This window comes from Suillus bovinus (assembly GCF_016758785.1).
Source record: "Suillus bovinus strain UH-Sbo-P2 chromosome Unknown EDB93scaffold_60, whole genome shotgun sequence".
NCBI classification, from domain to species: domain Eukaryota; kingdom Fungi; phylum Basidiomycota; class Agaricomycetes; order Boletales; family Suillaceae; genus Suillus; species Suillus bovinus.
Genome location: NW_024542116.1, coordinates 193,066 through 207,952, shown reverse-complemented (window position 1 = coordinate 207,952; position 14,887 = coordinate 193,066). Strand labels below are relative to the sequence as shown.

The window sequence follows — 14,887 nt, the reverse complement described above, 5'->3', positions numbered from 1 at the left end:
TCCCAATTTGCATCATGGTTTTTTCCTGGATAGATGATTTTTCGAGCATCCGTGACCTTGAGCTGTTGGTCAGGTGGAAGAGTAGCTTGTTGCGCGAGTTGTTCTTCTGACAAAGCGAGTCGGCCAGTTGTTTCGCAAATGAAATCAGAAACATGAATTGCACGACCATTCCCCTTCCTTTTCAAAGGCTGTTCATCACCACAAAGCCAAGAGCGACGTCGGTATTCATTCGTATGAAAAATTGACTCATCCTGGGTAACGAGGACATGCTCTTGCTCATCGGGAGTGAGGGATGGTGGATGGGTGCGAGAGTTTCATTGTTGTATTTTGTCATCAATCTGGTATGAGATGTGGTAAGTGACACATATTCGACAGTCAGATAATGCCGACTTACCTCTCATATCCTGCTATTTTCTCAAGGAATATTTTCCGTGCCTCCACGACATCATCACGTTCATGTCCATCATGGTATACACCTTTCTGGACATTCTTGCAAGTGTATCCAAGTTTCTTCAGCCAGTTTTCTGCAGTACGTTCACTGATGTGGCTGTTCGGACCGGTTAAGCCAAGTGTAGGTGCAATAATTTCGTTGACGTGGCGACACATGGCACTTGGAGTGATGGTACCCAGCTTCTGCATTGCAAGATACCTCCGCACATTATGAACAACTGCCTCGTTATCCAACAATGTGTATTGTCCACGGTGATTACTTTGCTTTGACGAAGGAAGACAGTGATGTTGCAGAAGGTAGAGTTCATTCCTGCGAATTTGACGTGCAAATCTTCCTCCCTCTCGTGCTCCAGTGCCCTTCTTTCCCTTACCCATCCGTCGTGCAATTGCAAGACTTGCACTCAAGCATGGAGTTTTACACTTTGGATGATGGCGATACTGCTCTCGGAGTTTGACATATTGTGTCACTGCGGTAAGTTGAGTAATCATCTTCAATGATTTCTTTGTCCGCAGGTTTTTGACTGTCCGAAGGCAGGCATCCGCAATCTTAAATATGTCCATATCCAGCGCAGTTTCGACATCATCATGATCATCCTTCAGCCACTCTTGGGCCATGGACGCCAGCAGACTCTCATGATGTATGTCATTCACGTCTTCTGATCCAAATGTCAGGTCCAAATTTTCCATTTCCAGCTCATCGCCATCGTGAATGGCCTTATGTGTACGTGGAATGAGCCTATTAAAGCAGCGAGATTATTTCATTGCTTACCTCAAGGTATTCATCTGGATCAAATTCTTCATTCCATGGAATTGATATGATACCGTTCAGCTCGTCTTGGAGTAATGACACGCTGTATTCCATTAGGTCAAAACCCATTTCCAGGGAATATTCGAGTGCTGGATCTTGCTGTATAGGCTCCACTTCCTTGGCAACAACTGCTCCTTTTCAGACATGAGAGTCATATCTCTCTAATTAACTTGATGTAAGTCTCAGAAGTCACTTATGTTATCATCCGAACCTTCACAAAAAATGTGTCTATTGTCTTTGCTCCACTGGATGCTCTGTCCCATGAGGACTTCTTCCTCCATTGAGATGTCCGAGAGTTTCCCCGGTAAACAGCTGGCCTATTTACAATTTTCTGCTTCTTTCGCTGACACCAGGCTTGATGGTAAGCATTGCTGACGTTCTATAGATAATAGAAATTCGGAGACATTCACCTGTGGTTCTCCATCAGACCCAGTTAAATTATTGTCCTTGGCTCGAAGATTTGCAGGTAAAAACATGCCATAGAGGCTCTGTAGGGCAACAATGGACCCAGATATATCATCTGCCTCAACCTCGCTCTCCCCACTAAAGCCAGGCTCATACTCTGAGTCTGACCCCTGTTCTGGTTGAGGTGATGGCAAAGAGCTGAATTTACGACAGTCGGCTCGTTGCTTCTTTGCTTGAGCAGCTTTCTTTGTCACAGGAGGCATATGGTAATATGAACAGGGTTTCGGGGAGATGAACAGGGTATATGGAGCATGGGGTAAATTTTTTCCGACGGAAAAATTTGAAACAAAATGGGAAATTTCGAAAAATTGCTTATTTTTGCTTGTTTCCTTGTAGAATTTTCATTGAGCAAAAAAATTCGTACAATTAAGCTCCCTATAGAGACGGCACTCTAGTGCTTCGTACACTGTAGTAAGCATGGTCCGATTTTTTTTTCCTTATGTGTGTCGATCATGACTAAAAATCACTAGTAACTTGCGCGTCAGTCGACGGCCATAGTAGCATTGTGAAGGCAAAAATATGACTCACGGAATCATGGATGCAGTACCACAATTTGCTCTGCCATGCAGGTGAGTCATGTTATCAGGTCCAGAAAAATGCTGATACTCACGCATCTCACCCATGGGCAGTCTTCAGTTGCGTGCTTACTGCAATCAGTGTGATACCAGCAAGCTCTGTAACATTGAGGGTTGAAAGGGCTAGCTGCAACACCAGTAGCTGGCATGGCAGAGATTGACGGTACTAAGGCAGCAATGATTGCGAGGACAGTTTCAGAGGAGAAACGCATTGTTTGCGACTCGTGTGTGGAATCAGGTAATTCTGAAGGGGATTGTAAGACGACAGCTGGCTTTTATAATATTTTCTGTACTTACTGTTGCGCAGATGTGCCTTCGAATGTATACGTTCTCAGCACAATAGACCCCTCAGCCCCATCTAAACACTTCGCCGATCCAGCGTGCTGCTACGTAGACACAGCTCACTGATATTCCAATTGAGATCGGGCCACATCCCACTCAACAAGCACCTGCACCGGATCTCGAAATCCCCCACGCCCATATGCCCAGCATGCAGACAGAAAGAAGAATTAGTCCATCACTTCATCCTGGAATGCCCAGCATACACCCGCCACCGCAACGCATTGAGAGCATCGTTGAAAACCAGAGCCCGCGACCTGAACAGTTTGCTCAAAACAATCAAGAAACTCCTCACATTCATTGTCAAGACCAAGCGCTTCGAAACGCCTTCGTAGATATCAACCCACCTGCTAGCCCCAAAAGAAACACCAAGTAAGCTCACAGGTTGGCCCCACCCTCGCCAAACACCCTCCACCGTCCCCGCCTAGGCCAGGACCATTACTAAAGTACAATATGTAAGACATACGATTCGAATACAGTAGATTACACGCATGTAGTAATGTCCAACATAGTAGGGCACCGCCCAACGGACACAAAACAAGGATCAAAAAAAATGTATACGTTTTGCCATTTGTTGTTGCTGTTGTGGCACAGAGCTGGCATTGCCAATCAGACGGCAGAACCTCCCCGGCAGAATACGACGGAACTCCTGTACATGACAGGTTCAGAATGAGGCCTGGAACTACTTCTGCCACTACATATTGAGAGTGTATGGCCAGTTTCCTCTCGACTTTTATCAGCATCATTACTGACACTACTTCCATTGTATTGCAGTATGTCTACGCAGAACAGGTCTTGCGTTAATTCCTACGAACGAGTGCCGCCCGGAGTTGTCGTCGTACTACTGTGGTTGTGCAGAAAAATCATGCTTCTCACCTGTATCCAGTATTTAATGATGTCATTCTCTTCACATGATATGACAAGACAACGCTTATAAGGTCCGTACTAGTAAGACAAACGTGCTTAGCCATATGGAAATTCTCGTCGTCCGGACAATCTGCAGTATGAATGCGTATAACCGTGCACCGATGCGAGCATGGTTAGTTCCTAGATTCAAACACATGGTAAAAGCATGGATCATGAAGAGCTCATCCTCGTCAAGGGCGGGATAAGCTTTACTGTAAAGCATCATTCCACCTACCCATATCGTGAGTGATAGACGTCCCAAGGGCCTCCAAGGGCTTTCTTCACTCAGGTTATACTTGATATCAACGTGCACAAACCCCGCGGCTCCACGTGAGGAAGGAACCTTATCGGCACTGAGGAATCAGGATCTCAGCTTGTGCGATCTTGAGCGCTTGAGCAACGATCAGCGTGAGAGAACAGAGACTAAAACCGGAGAAGCAAATGTTTGTCACAGGTACGAAGAAATGAAAATGCAAAGAGAGTGATCACCTGCAAATCCGACAACGACCTCCCATCTGACTAGACTGTGCATCGAAAAAAACGTCCACTCGATCGCAGCATTCATATAGCGCAAGTGAAACTAAGGTGAGTAGGCGATACCATTTGTACAGCTTCTGAAGGTAGGAGCTGATATTGTCCTCGCGCATCATATAAAGTATCTGAGCAGAAATCATGTCTTAACCTGAAATAAAAAGAACATCGATGATAGCTGCCTGGCCAAAGGATAGAAGGACATACTGATGTCATTTGCAATATCTTGCAGGTGCCTGGTGGACTGCGGATAATCAGCTGTTCGCTTGATGGCTCAATTCGAATCTGGGACTTGGAGAGTGGAATGCAGGTCGGCGAGGCCTACAAGGACGAAGCGGGTTGGGTAGTGTTCGACTGGATGGTAAGAAAGTAGCATGTGCGAGTGAGGATGGTGGAGTGAGATTGTGGGACATGTTCCATGGTCTGAATGGACATCATCCAGTACATTGCGGAGCTTATGTCATATATGAGTGCATCAGCCCATGCAGTATTATATCGCACAGCATGAGTTAGATGAGTACCTGCTGTCGATTGACATGCCTTGAACTCGAGCATGTCGAAAGTTTTGGTATACCTCATTCGCATTCTATCTAGACCTTCGGGCGCGTCCTGACCTTTACGGCTTTATAAACAAATCGTTAAGTGACGCTCCGGTAACGGTTAGACGAATGGATCACAGGGCATGAGAGGCCAGCATTCGAGTGGTATTGTTAAATGAAGCCGAGTATTAAGGTGTCAACAAAGAAAGGGAAACCAATACTCACTGAGTGCTGAGCGCTGAGTACGTAATGGTGTCGGTCGGCCGAGTCGGGGATTGGCGCACGCGCCGCTACAATATAATAGTACTTGCTCAGTACCACCATCCACATCTCAGAGTTTGTTTTTTGCAACCCTCCTTGAATAGTAATATCGATCCGTGCGTCTAGTGGAGATGAATGACAGGCAAGCCTATTTTCCGTTTACTCCAGCTGTATTGTTGAGTCTAAAGTCTTTCCCACTCATAGTGCTCCCAAGTGCAATCCTTCTCATCAATCTTTGCGACATGGAAAAGCAGCAGTTCTCAGACCTTGAAAAGGTCGACGCACTGATTCCAGAATCGGAAGAAGAAGAGTCGCTCTCGAACTGCTTATCATCGTCCTTAACTGGACTCTGTTCTCAGTGAGTTCATATGCATCTGCAGTATTGTTCCATCCTCTGATGACGCATGATTTTATCTATCAACTCCAGGCAGTGATAACGGGTTTAGTCTGGTTCAATGCGTCACCACTGGATCCCCCTCAGGCTGTTAACGTGGATGTCCCTGGGCACGAATCTCACACGCCTTCGCTGCGTTATACGCTCTCACACGGACTTAATCCTCATATCTGTGGGCAAGATCCTCATGCGCCAGCACACGCTCACCCTGAGGCACCCGCCTTTTGGCCCTCGTTGCCTCCCCAAGCACAAGGTTGAACGTCTACGGGCAATACCGGCATCCATGCCCGCGTGGTTCATGAAGCTCTTAAACTCACTGCAGTTTATCTTTCCACTCATTCAGTTCGTGGTCACCATGGTACTACTTGTCATCGTCTGGTTCTTTTAGTATCCTACCCTTTCCAGGTCTCTTGCCGGTTGTTCTTCCGCTATCTCAATCTGAGAACGATCATTTCCATCTTCTGGCTTTTTGAAATGTATGTTTACCAACGTTGTTCTTCACTTCGAGATTAAATGAAGCTGGGTCTCGAGTGATGGTCTTCTCCGTTCAATTCCCTTTCACGACGATCTGTCAGTCATGATGCGGTCATATTTTGTTTCCTTTCATTGTAGCAAGTATATGTTTGAACTTTGAATTATGAATTACGATAAAATCAAATCAAATACTATGACTTCGTTTCGAACTTCGGATAGATAGGCTTCCATGATTGTAGGGGAATATCCAAGAGCAGCATCGCAAATATAAGCCCAGCGTTAAATGAGATCTCCATAATGATTTGTGTGCGCTGGTGATAAGTACCAACGAAGCTTTTACACTTTACTTTTCACCAACAAGTCTGCGTCAATCTCTTCCTTAGAAATTGGTCATCATGAAACGGAACCCTCTACTCAAGATCTCCAGCACCTAACCAAACGATGAATAATACTGACATAATTAAAATACTCCTAGACTTGGTGCTAAAACGTTGAAGGCAATTATATGTGAAGTACTGACACGATCAACCTAACAAGCGATCGAACCTAAATGTCCTTGATCTGTTCCTCAAGCCACTTCCATAGCTCCGAAGCCTGCTGTGGATCCTGCCCCTCTGGGTGTGTGTACCCAACGCGCGCCCATGGAACAAGGTACTATCCATGATATATATAAGTTCGAGTTCTCGGTCATGAGAGAAAGTGCTAACCTTTCCGTTAAGATGCGCGCCTTCTGCAGTGGTTCCAGCGTATAACTGCGTGAGAGCGCCATACGACACATCATGGAAGACCAAATTCTAATATCGAACAAATTAGTATATAAAAGGTTGAATGATACGTGATAACGCACGCCTATGATTTTGGAAAAGGAGTCGAAATTACGGCTAAGCTCCGTCTTGATACCACCAGGGTTGAGTGCTGTCGAGACTATACCCTGGTCGCCATATCGTCTAGCTAACTCAGCTGCAAACAACACGTTGCCCTTTTCACATAGGGGTTTTAGTCAAGGAGTTGATACGATGAATGGAAACAAGATATACCATTTTGCTTTCGCCATAGAGACCCATAGCACCCCTCTTTTTCCTCGCGGGACCATCCTTGAACGTGTTATAGTCCAGACTACCGAACCAGTGGGCGTTGGAAGCCGTGTTCACAATGCGTGCAGTTCCGTCAGGCGACTGCGCGGCACCAGCTAGAAGTGCAGGCATCACAAGTTTCGTGAAGTAGAAGTGGCCGAGGACGTTCGTGCCAATTTGCAGGTCATAACCGTCGTCCGTCAACATCTCCATAGGAGGAGTCATTACCCCACTGAGCGACATGTCAACAGACGATGAGATGGCAAGTTAAACAACACTCACGCGTTGTTGAATAGCACATGCAGTACGGGTTCTCTCCTAAAGAAAAACTATCAGCTATCTTGTTGCTAGACAAATGCAATGCAAGCGTACCGCAAAAACTCTTCTCCAGAAGCCTTGATAGACTTCAAGTTTGCCAAGTTGAGTTGCAAGAAACACGCTTCTTTTCCGGTGCTCTTCTGAAGGTCGCGAATAGCAGCTCGACCCTTGGCCTCGTCGCGACACGCAATGTAAACCTTGGCGTTTTTTGTGAGGAGAACCTAAGAACAAAAACGTCAGCACGTCATAGGCAAACAAGTCGATGGCAGACAGACTCTAGCGGTCTCTTTTCCTATCCCTGTATTCGCGCCGGTGACGAGGACAACCTTTCCGGACATGTCTGGGACATCAGACGCGTGAAACTTCGCTGACGGAGGAAAAGTCTCGCGAACGTACACCGACCAGATGTGACCCATGATTAATAAAGGATTTTTGGAGAGTGACTGGCTGTAGAATTCAACGGGGGTGAAACTCTGACAATGGAGACTGTAGTAAACGCGACTCCTTTTATACCGTACGCGTATGGAGGGTAGCCGAGACTTACGGTACGCGCAATGAATTGACTCCTATCATTCCGTAGATTACATAATCACTCGTCACGCTCGTTGGCTAGGGGCCACGAATGCCGAACCACCCAAGTCGTCGACAGTAGCGATATCGAATTGAAAATCCAAAACCGCAAAACCAAGGCCTTAGGCCTCAGCACTTTCCGAACTACGAAAAAATTTAAAGACATATGATAGCCTGCCAAAGGTATAGGCCGGTCAGCCGGGAATCGGGATTTGATGACGACCAATCACGGCGTCGGCAGGGTCGACGCAAACGACTCATGTACTTACGTGTTATTAATTTACATAATGAACGCGCCCGAATTCTATTAATGAAATACTAGAAGGCCGCAGCCTTAGCAGCCTCAATGCTTCCTTGTGATGACTCGACGAGGAGGTCATGCTCATGCGGCTTAGTGTTGTCGGCAGAGCTTGAAAAGGTGCCAGAGGGTGAGATAGCCCGCAAGTCAATGCAAATCCACCTCCAAGTTTGGAAGGCTCTCTTTCCCCCAAGGTTTAAGTTGTCCAAGATTGGTCGAAATTTTTTCCACGACATCACTGATTCCACGCAATGCCCTAACTGTCCACCTTGAGAATGCGAAGCGGCACCGCAGAGTTTGGTGCACTCGAGAAGCAAAATGTGCTTGAGAAGTTTATTGATCTTGATCTTGATATCAACGGAGTCGAGATACTGAAAGGTAATGTCTATAAATTCAAGGAGCTAGAACGAGTTGAGGCTGGTATGGTGCCGAAGTTGATCGACGAGGAGCTCTCGGTAATTGATCAGGCGAGGGGGGTGGTTGGGATGTCATATGATTACTGTGACAGATAATTTCCTCTCCTGAGTGTCGTCCCATGGTTTTACCATGATCTGCCAGGTCTGCCCACAACACTACCCTCGTGACAGAGAGGCACGCGTGTCGCATAGACACTCCTCAAACATCAACAAGCAGCAGCTCGCCAACCTACTATTCCCAAACCCAATCATATCTCATCGTTACGATGGTAGCCGACTACACCAGGAGAGACCATCACTTGAACTCCCATACTCTTCCTTCTCGAATGACGTTTTCGCAAGACAAACGTCTATCATGCCTGCTCGCCGCAGGTTGGCCTCTGTCGGATGCTGCACATCTTCCAGAACTTCACTGATAGATGCCGAACGATGACCCAACCACAAGAGTTGCAGGACGCCTGTGTCTGGGATAGCAGCTTCACTGTCATGACATGCATCGAATGCTCTTGTCATGTGTAACGCCAGTCCCAACATGATCACCGATGCGGACGCCGCGAAAGCCAACTAGGATCGTTTTCGATGAATGGTCATCGCATATATACCGTCACGAACTCACAGGAAGAAGGTTGATCTACGGTGTTTTATCAGTCAATTAGAAACAGCATCTGTGCAGCTCACTTACATTGAGGCGTAGGGCAATCAACTCCTCGTTGACATAGGCCGTCCCATCGCCAGGGTCAATACCTCCATTGGCTGTGCCCATTTGTCCCGCTAATTATAATGAGTGAGAACAGGACAATGCTTGAACCGTATCCCTTACCTAACCAGATAAGTTGTGCAGCTGCTTTTGCGACCGCAGATTCTAGTTCATCCGGTCTCAAAGTGAAATTTGAAATCGGAACAGCACCGTCGTCTCGGAATCCTAAATATTCCTCGGTGAGATTCAAGCCTACCAGCGACATGATATACCTAGAAATCAAACCGTACGTGAGACACGCGGCAGTGCAATCAAGGAAAGATTTTGGCCTACTCGTCCGCAACAGACAGTTCGGTGATTTGTGCAGGTGTACCATCAAATACGATCCCGCTACTGCTGTCTGGGGTAGCCAAAGCACTGCCGATCTAAGATCGACAGAATATCAATATCATTGAGTTTTGATAACCCTTCGAAATAAACACTATATAACGCACTTGTGTTTGCCAGCTAGTATTCGACCACGCGAATTCATACATATCCCATTCAGTAGATGGCTGCGATATGGGCGTAGAACTCAGTAAACTGTTTGTTTGCATATCGACCACCCCATCTGTAGTGTTGGCTGCTAGCGAGCAATACACGAAATAGACCTGGATGACGTATGGAGTAGCGATATCAGGGATAGCTGCAGAACGTATTATTATCGTAACTGTATTACAAATAATTAAACGTACCCCAAGTCATGTTTACAGCGATCTCATCCTGTACTGAAGGGTCGATGCCCAATGATGTGGAGACCATAAGATAGACACCACCGAGCTAGAGTCAGACGGTTACTCAGCTTCTAGAAGGCACGAACTAGAGAACATTTACCTCTGAGGAGCCACCGTAAGCATCTTCATATTCCATCCATGGAATTATATGTATCTGGTCTGACCCTGTAGACATTCTCAGCATGATAAAACATCGCCGCAATCACAACTACCGACAGAGAGTGCTCGCATTAAGCATGTGAGTAGCAACTGGCCCAAACGGAACGATGGCCGTGCTGGTATTTGCAGAGTATGTCACATTTGGAATCAATCCGCAACTTGAGGTTACTGTCGTCGCATTCACGGTCGCATTTCCTGCTATAGTGTTTGTTTTGAGGGTATCGTAGAGTGTGGTGTCTGATAATCCTGCAGACACCAGTCCGTTCAAATGATTGACGATCGGTAGGGACGGAGTAATGAATCCCAGGTTCACAAAAGAGTCATAGGATGAATCGTTTAGCCACCCTAGTGTTGTTGGTACGGAAGTCGTCATGGAGGCGTTGAAAGTTTGAAATTGTAGGAGAGTGGAAGAGGTGACATGCAGTACGGTTATGCTCGCAAGGTAAGCTGCCACAGCAGAAGTCGTCCACCACGAGGCGGGGATGTCAGTTTGTCGCCAGACGCTACTGAGTGCTGAGCCAAGGCCCGTCCAGGCGCCAGAGACATCGTGAACGGCAGTTAGTTTCACATGGCGTACAAGTGTTGTCGAAATCGCAAGCCGTTGTGTAAGAAAGAGCAGAACAGCTGTGTATATCTAAATAGTCACATCATTGGTGTTAGTTAGGACGAAAGTGAACACTGGATAGATACGTACAGTATAAAACGCTTGCAGTGAAGCACTAAGCACGACAGGCCAGAAATCATTGTTGGTTTGTGTGAAAGAGAAAGTTACATGGTGTTCCCAGTGATTGACATAAAAGAAAAAGAGGACGATGTGGATCATGACCAGCATGCCATGCAGGACGTAACATGCGCCTCCAGCAAACAATCCATTGCGCAAGTTTTTTGAAGCATCCTTCGACCGGGCCTTGAAGTTCCAGTCCAATGGAGGGGGGAATGGAGTTGACGGCACGCAACAACAAGCATCGAATCGACACGATAGACAGGTCTTTGACATACTAGGGACCAGCGACGCAGGTGAACGCAAGTGTCGAACAGGTATCAAGGTAGACCTGGTCGTTGATCGACTACGGTCGCCAGCGGCCCTCAGATCTTGATAGAAGGAAGTCGGATATTCCTTGAAGTTCCTTCTTTATATACGAAGACAGACGCATGACTGCAGATATCAACGTTTCAGGCTTTCGCATAAGGCCCGACCTATGTCGTAAAGTCGCTAGCGGTCCATCAAAATGCTGACGCATAATGAAGCCGAGGACGCATTAATGGATTAAAGTCGCCATTGTTTTTTTTTTCATCTTGATACCGTATTGTTCTACTGCCTACAAGGTCGCATAGGCACCCCTACACGATGCACTATCAGCCTGCATGTATATCCGAGATCTCGTATGCAATCTAGCTAGTCCTGCCTTTCTATCAATTGATTAACAATAACATGCATCAATGATCTATTGTCCAGGTGCCAGGCCCATCAGAATTTCCCGGCACCGTGGGGTATACCAATCTCGATATCGACAGTAGGTCGAAAAATGAACAGAAGCTGGAAGTGTGGCGGTCCATAATCCCAGGGACTCGAGAGACACTAAGCTACGTACAAGTCAAGATGCAGTCGGACCCACCATTACTACTAGATCTCGGGCTGGTTAGGATAGGGACAAGAAGACAGAGGACTCGAACTCAGTTATGTAACAGGCTGAAACGCGACGAGTAGCTGAGAAGAGGCGATGAACATCCTAACTACCGTGACTATCACATAAACAATAACCTCCGCCAGATGGGGCATAGAATTCTCAGTCTGAGTCTTGTATGCAAGTCTAGCGTCCAGATCATAGCGCATGTTAGTATCTGAGTCGCTGGCAACGAACGTATGAGGGAATTTGAGGGACAGTGCGACTCCCTGCAGACGACAGGAAGATTTGAACTAGTGATACACGAATAGTGAGCCTAGCAAAGAACCGCGAGAAAGAACAAAATGTCTCCGACACTGGTCAAGAACCAGTAACACATAGACCAAGAGAAAAAATCCAATTGAGTCTCGACCGCTAATGAATGATGTAGGTGGGTAAAGCAAAAAGGCTCTAGCGAGTGGTCGGAATGATCTTCTCAAACTCCGCCATACTTGGTGATTGAAAGAGGATACCCGGCAAAAACAGTCCAAAAGAATATACGTGTCTGCGGCGACTGCGCGACCATAGGAGAGGGCTCATACCAGCACACGCGCAGGCCTGCAGACAAGAGGACGAGCCGTGTTTACGACTCGAGGTTCCGCAAACTTACATTAAACCCAAATGATATGGACCTCCGCACCAGAGCACGCAAAACATCATGTAGTATGAACATCAGTCCTCCACCACTCTATTCTCAAACCCAAATCAAATCATCATCATGATTCACGACGATGGTCGACCATCACGAGGGAGACTATCGCTGGCAATCGAATGTTAAACGTTAAACTCCCAAACTCTTCGTCATTGGATATTTTTTTCGCAAGACAAACATATATCTGTCTGCTCGCCCCAATTGGCCTCTGTCGGATGCCGCACATCTTTCAGAACTTCGTTGATAGACGCTGAACGCTGACCGCAACTACAAGAGTTGCGGTACACTGATAATGATCCACGCCAAAGTTGGCACGCATATAAGAGAGGGCAGCTTCCGTAGCGTGTTTCCACCTCGTCAGGAGGACATGTCGACTCGTTTCTGCTATCAAGGTTTGTACCAGTCTTACTGATTGCTTCAATCAATGGCTCGGACTCAGGGAGACGGTCTCCACGTTGCCCACTCTTACGGATCTTTGTGACCCAACACAGTTATTCCGTCACTTCCGAATGATTAAAATCACTTTCACATCTGACTATCAGTCCTCGTGTATCCCTCATGTGATATACAGCTGCGTATACCCTTTGCCCACTGAATCTAGATCATCTAGATGCTGACTTCAACTCGGGCAACCAAGTTCACACACTTCAACGAGTTTAAGGCTCCTCCAACTTCTTCGAGTCTCCATCATTTTTACCTTCTCCCATGGATCCTTCAGAGATAAGAAAGAAAATCCGTCGCTTTCGAGTCCTCATCCTAGGAAGAGCGAATGCAGGAAAAACCAGCATCCTACGGAGAGTTTGTAACACACAGGAGAACCCAAAAATATATAACAGCGCCGGAAGAAAGGTGGGCATCATGATACTAGTAGAAGAATAGTGGTGATGACTTAGCGATGGACATCAGATCGATGCCGCAGTTTTGATGACTTCCACAGAGGTGGCCCGTACTTTCAATAGATGGTAACATGAACTGACACGCTGTCAGCGCGGATTGCATGATATTGAGAATGAGATGGTGTTTCGAAGTAACCCAGGATTTGTCTTTCATGATTCATGTGGATTTGAAGCAGGCGGGGAATCAGAATTTGAGCAGGTGAAAGCATTTATCAAGGCACGTTCAAGGGAAACCAGAATAAGCAAACAACTTCATACAATCTGGTAATCGCAACTGATCAATCACAAAATGCGTTATCTGACGGTTTTAACATAGGTACTGCATCCCGATGGACGAGGCAAGCAGGGCGTTCACAAAAGGTGAAATCAGGTTTTTCTCTGAGTGCGACACCGGAAGCAGTAAGTTTTCATATCCGACCGTCTTTGGAGTTCAACTGATGCGCAGAATCACCATCCTCAGTTCCGGTGATAGTGCTGTTCACAAAATTCGACGCCCTCTATGATATCGCATATGCACAGCTGAAATCGAACGGAAAATCAATGGAGGAGGCTGAAGAACTGGCGCCGAAGCACGCAGAAGAGTCGTTTGCGATTGGGTCACAACTGAAGTTTCTATACCACTCCAACAAGATTCGACACCGTCCAAAATGTCACATATGCCTCCCTGGTAAGTAGTTGATCCTCGACTCATGAATCTCATACATTTCAACTTTGATACGTTAGATATGGACAAGGAAGATGCCGATTGCGGGCCATTGATCGAACTTACTGCTGAAACTCTAGATGACGAAGTGTTGAAGCAATTATTCGTGTCGACCCAGAAGACGAACTTGGAGATTTGCATGGAATATGCAGTTGAGATGTAACTACTCATGCTCTCATTTACCCACTGCGAGCGTTAACAACTGATATTGTCCAGAGCACTCATGAAACGTTTGGGCTGTACTGAGATAACGTCTGAAGGTCACGAGCAGATGATAATGGCATTGGGCGCCTGGTTTCCACATATCTATGTAAGATTATGGTAAAGTTCGAAGGTCGCTCTCATTTACCTTGGACGTTTACTTGCAGGCAGTACGTCTGTTGATCTTCGTTTGAGCTCGAGCCACTCTGATCGAAGTCGTCGCCCACTGTTCGCAGTGGGTGAGTGTGTCGATCCTCGTACGAGCTCGAGCCATGCTGATCCAAGTCGTTTCCCACTGTTCGCAGCTTGTGAGTGTCTCGATCCTTCTTCGAGCTCGAGTCATACTGATCCAAGTCGTTGCCCGCTGTACGCAGCGTGTGAGTGTGTCGATTCACCTTCGCGCTCGAGCCATGCTGATCCAAATCGTTGCCCACTATTCGCAGCTCGTGAGTCTCTCTATCCTCCTTCGAGCTCGAGCCATGCTGATTCAAGTCATTGCCCACTATTCGCAGTATGTGAGTGTGTCGATCACCTTTTGGGCTCGAGCCATGCTGATCCAAGTCGTTTCACGTCGTTCGCAGGAAGTGAGTGTGTCGATCCTCCTTCGAGCTCGAGCCATGCTAATCCAAGCCATCCACTGTTCGCAGGAAGTGAGTCTGCTGATCCTCCTTTGAGCTTGAGCTATGTTGATCCAAGTCGTTGTCCACTGTTCGCAGGAAGTGAGT

The 14,887-nt window shown here is 46.7% G+C and overlaps 5 protein-coding genes across 5 annotated transcripts; 2 read left to right on the top strand and 3 right to left on the bottom strand.

Annotated features, from left to right (window-relative positions):
* Positions 1-2,134: 2,134 nt before the first annotated feature.
* Positions 2,135-2,550, bottom strand: EDB93DRAFT_1166604 (uncharacterized protein). Its single transcript, XM_041450209.1, has one exon. The coding sequence runs from the start codon at positions 2,508-2,510 to the stop codon at positions 2,298-2,300; it is 213 nt and encodes a 70-aa protein (XP_041304534.1). The 5' UTR covers positions 2,511-2,550; the 3' UTR covers positions 2,135-2,297.
* Positions 2,551-4,950: 2,400 nt separating this feature from the next.
* On the top strand, positions 4,951-6,036 carry EDB93DRAFT_1166600 (uncharacterized protein; the record flags this gene model as incomplete). The annotated part of the gene is made up of 5 exons (XM_041450208.1): positions 4,951-5,016; positions 5,188-5,232; positions 5,302-5,370; positions 5,450-5,816; positions 5,852-6,036. Coding segments are annotated over 3 exons (321 nt in total), but the record flags the coding sequence as incomplete, so codon positions are not given.
* Positions 6,037-6,123: 87 nt separating this feature from the next.
* On the bottom strand, positions 6,124-7,662 carry EDB93DRAFT_1339186 (uncharacterized protein). The gene is made up of 7 exons (XM_041455415.1): positions 7,409-7,662; positions 7,188-7,354; positions 7,098-7,133; positions 6,780-7,047; positions 6,590-6,721; positions 6,450-6,536; positions 6,124-6,396 (listed from the first exon to the last, which is right to left on the bottom strand). The coding sequence occupies exons 1-7, from the start codon at positions 7,547-7,549 to the stop codon at positions 6,289-6,291; spliced, it is 939 nt and encodes a 312-aa protein (XP_041304532.1). The 5' UTR covers positions 7,550-7,662; the 3' UTR covers positions 6,124-6,288.
* Positions 7,663-8,678: 1,016 nt separating this feature from the next.
* EDB93DRAFT_1253547 (uncharacterized protein) lies at positions 8,679-11,043 on the bottom strand (the record flags this gene model as incomplete). The annotated part of the gene is made up of 10 exons (XM_041453469.1): positions 8,679-8,981; positions 9,034-9,048; positions 9,100-9,188; positions 9,238-9,386; positions 9,448-9,539; positions 9,609-9,799; positions 9,849-9,933; positions 9,988-10,052; positions 10,104-10,680; positions 10,741-11,043. 10 exons carry the CDS (start codon positions 11,041-11,043, stop codon positions 8,679-8,681), a joined length of 1,869 nt encoding a protein of 622 aa, XP_041304531.1.
* A 2,024-nt stretch (positions 11,044-13,067) lies between these two features.
* EDB93DRAFT_1231130 (uncharacterized protein) lies at positions 13,068-14,465 on the top strand (the record flags this gene model as incomplete). The annotated part of the gene is made up of 8 exons (XM_041451286.1): positions 13,068-13,211; positions 13,269-13,301; positions 13,350-13,522; positions 13,575-13,657; positions 13,719-13,925; positions 13,982-14,120; positions 14,178-14,271; positions 14,330-14,465. The coding sequence occupies 8 exons, from the start codon at positions 13,068-13,070 to the stop codon at positions 14,354-14,356; spliced, it is 900 nt and encodes a 299-aa protein (XP_041304530.1). The 3' UTR covers positions 14,357-14,465.
* Positions 14,466-14,887: the final 422 nt, after the last annotated feature.

What these genes read in the sequence shown, in the direction of transcription:
- EDB93DRAFT_1339186 (XM_041455415.1), bottom strand. Translation starts at nt 7,549, where the DNA reads ATGGGTCACATCTGGTCGGTGTACGTTCGCGAGACTTTTCCTCCGTCA. An exon ending in TCTATGGCGAAAGCAAAATG is followed by an intron (nt 6,722 to 6,779) that starts GTATATCTTGTT and finishes CTATGTGAAAAG; the next exon opens with GGCAACGTGTTGTTTGCAGC. An exon ending in GCGCGCATCTTAACGGAAAG is followed by an intron (nt 6,397 to 6,449) that starts GTTAGCACTTTC and finishes TATCATGGATAG; the next exon opens with TACCTTGTTCCATGGGCGCG.
- EDB93DRAFT_1166604 (XM_041450209.1), bottom strand. Translation starts at nt 2,510, where the DNA reads ATGCGTTTCTCCTCTGAAACTGTCCTCGCAATCATTGCTGCCTTAGTA.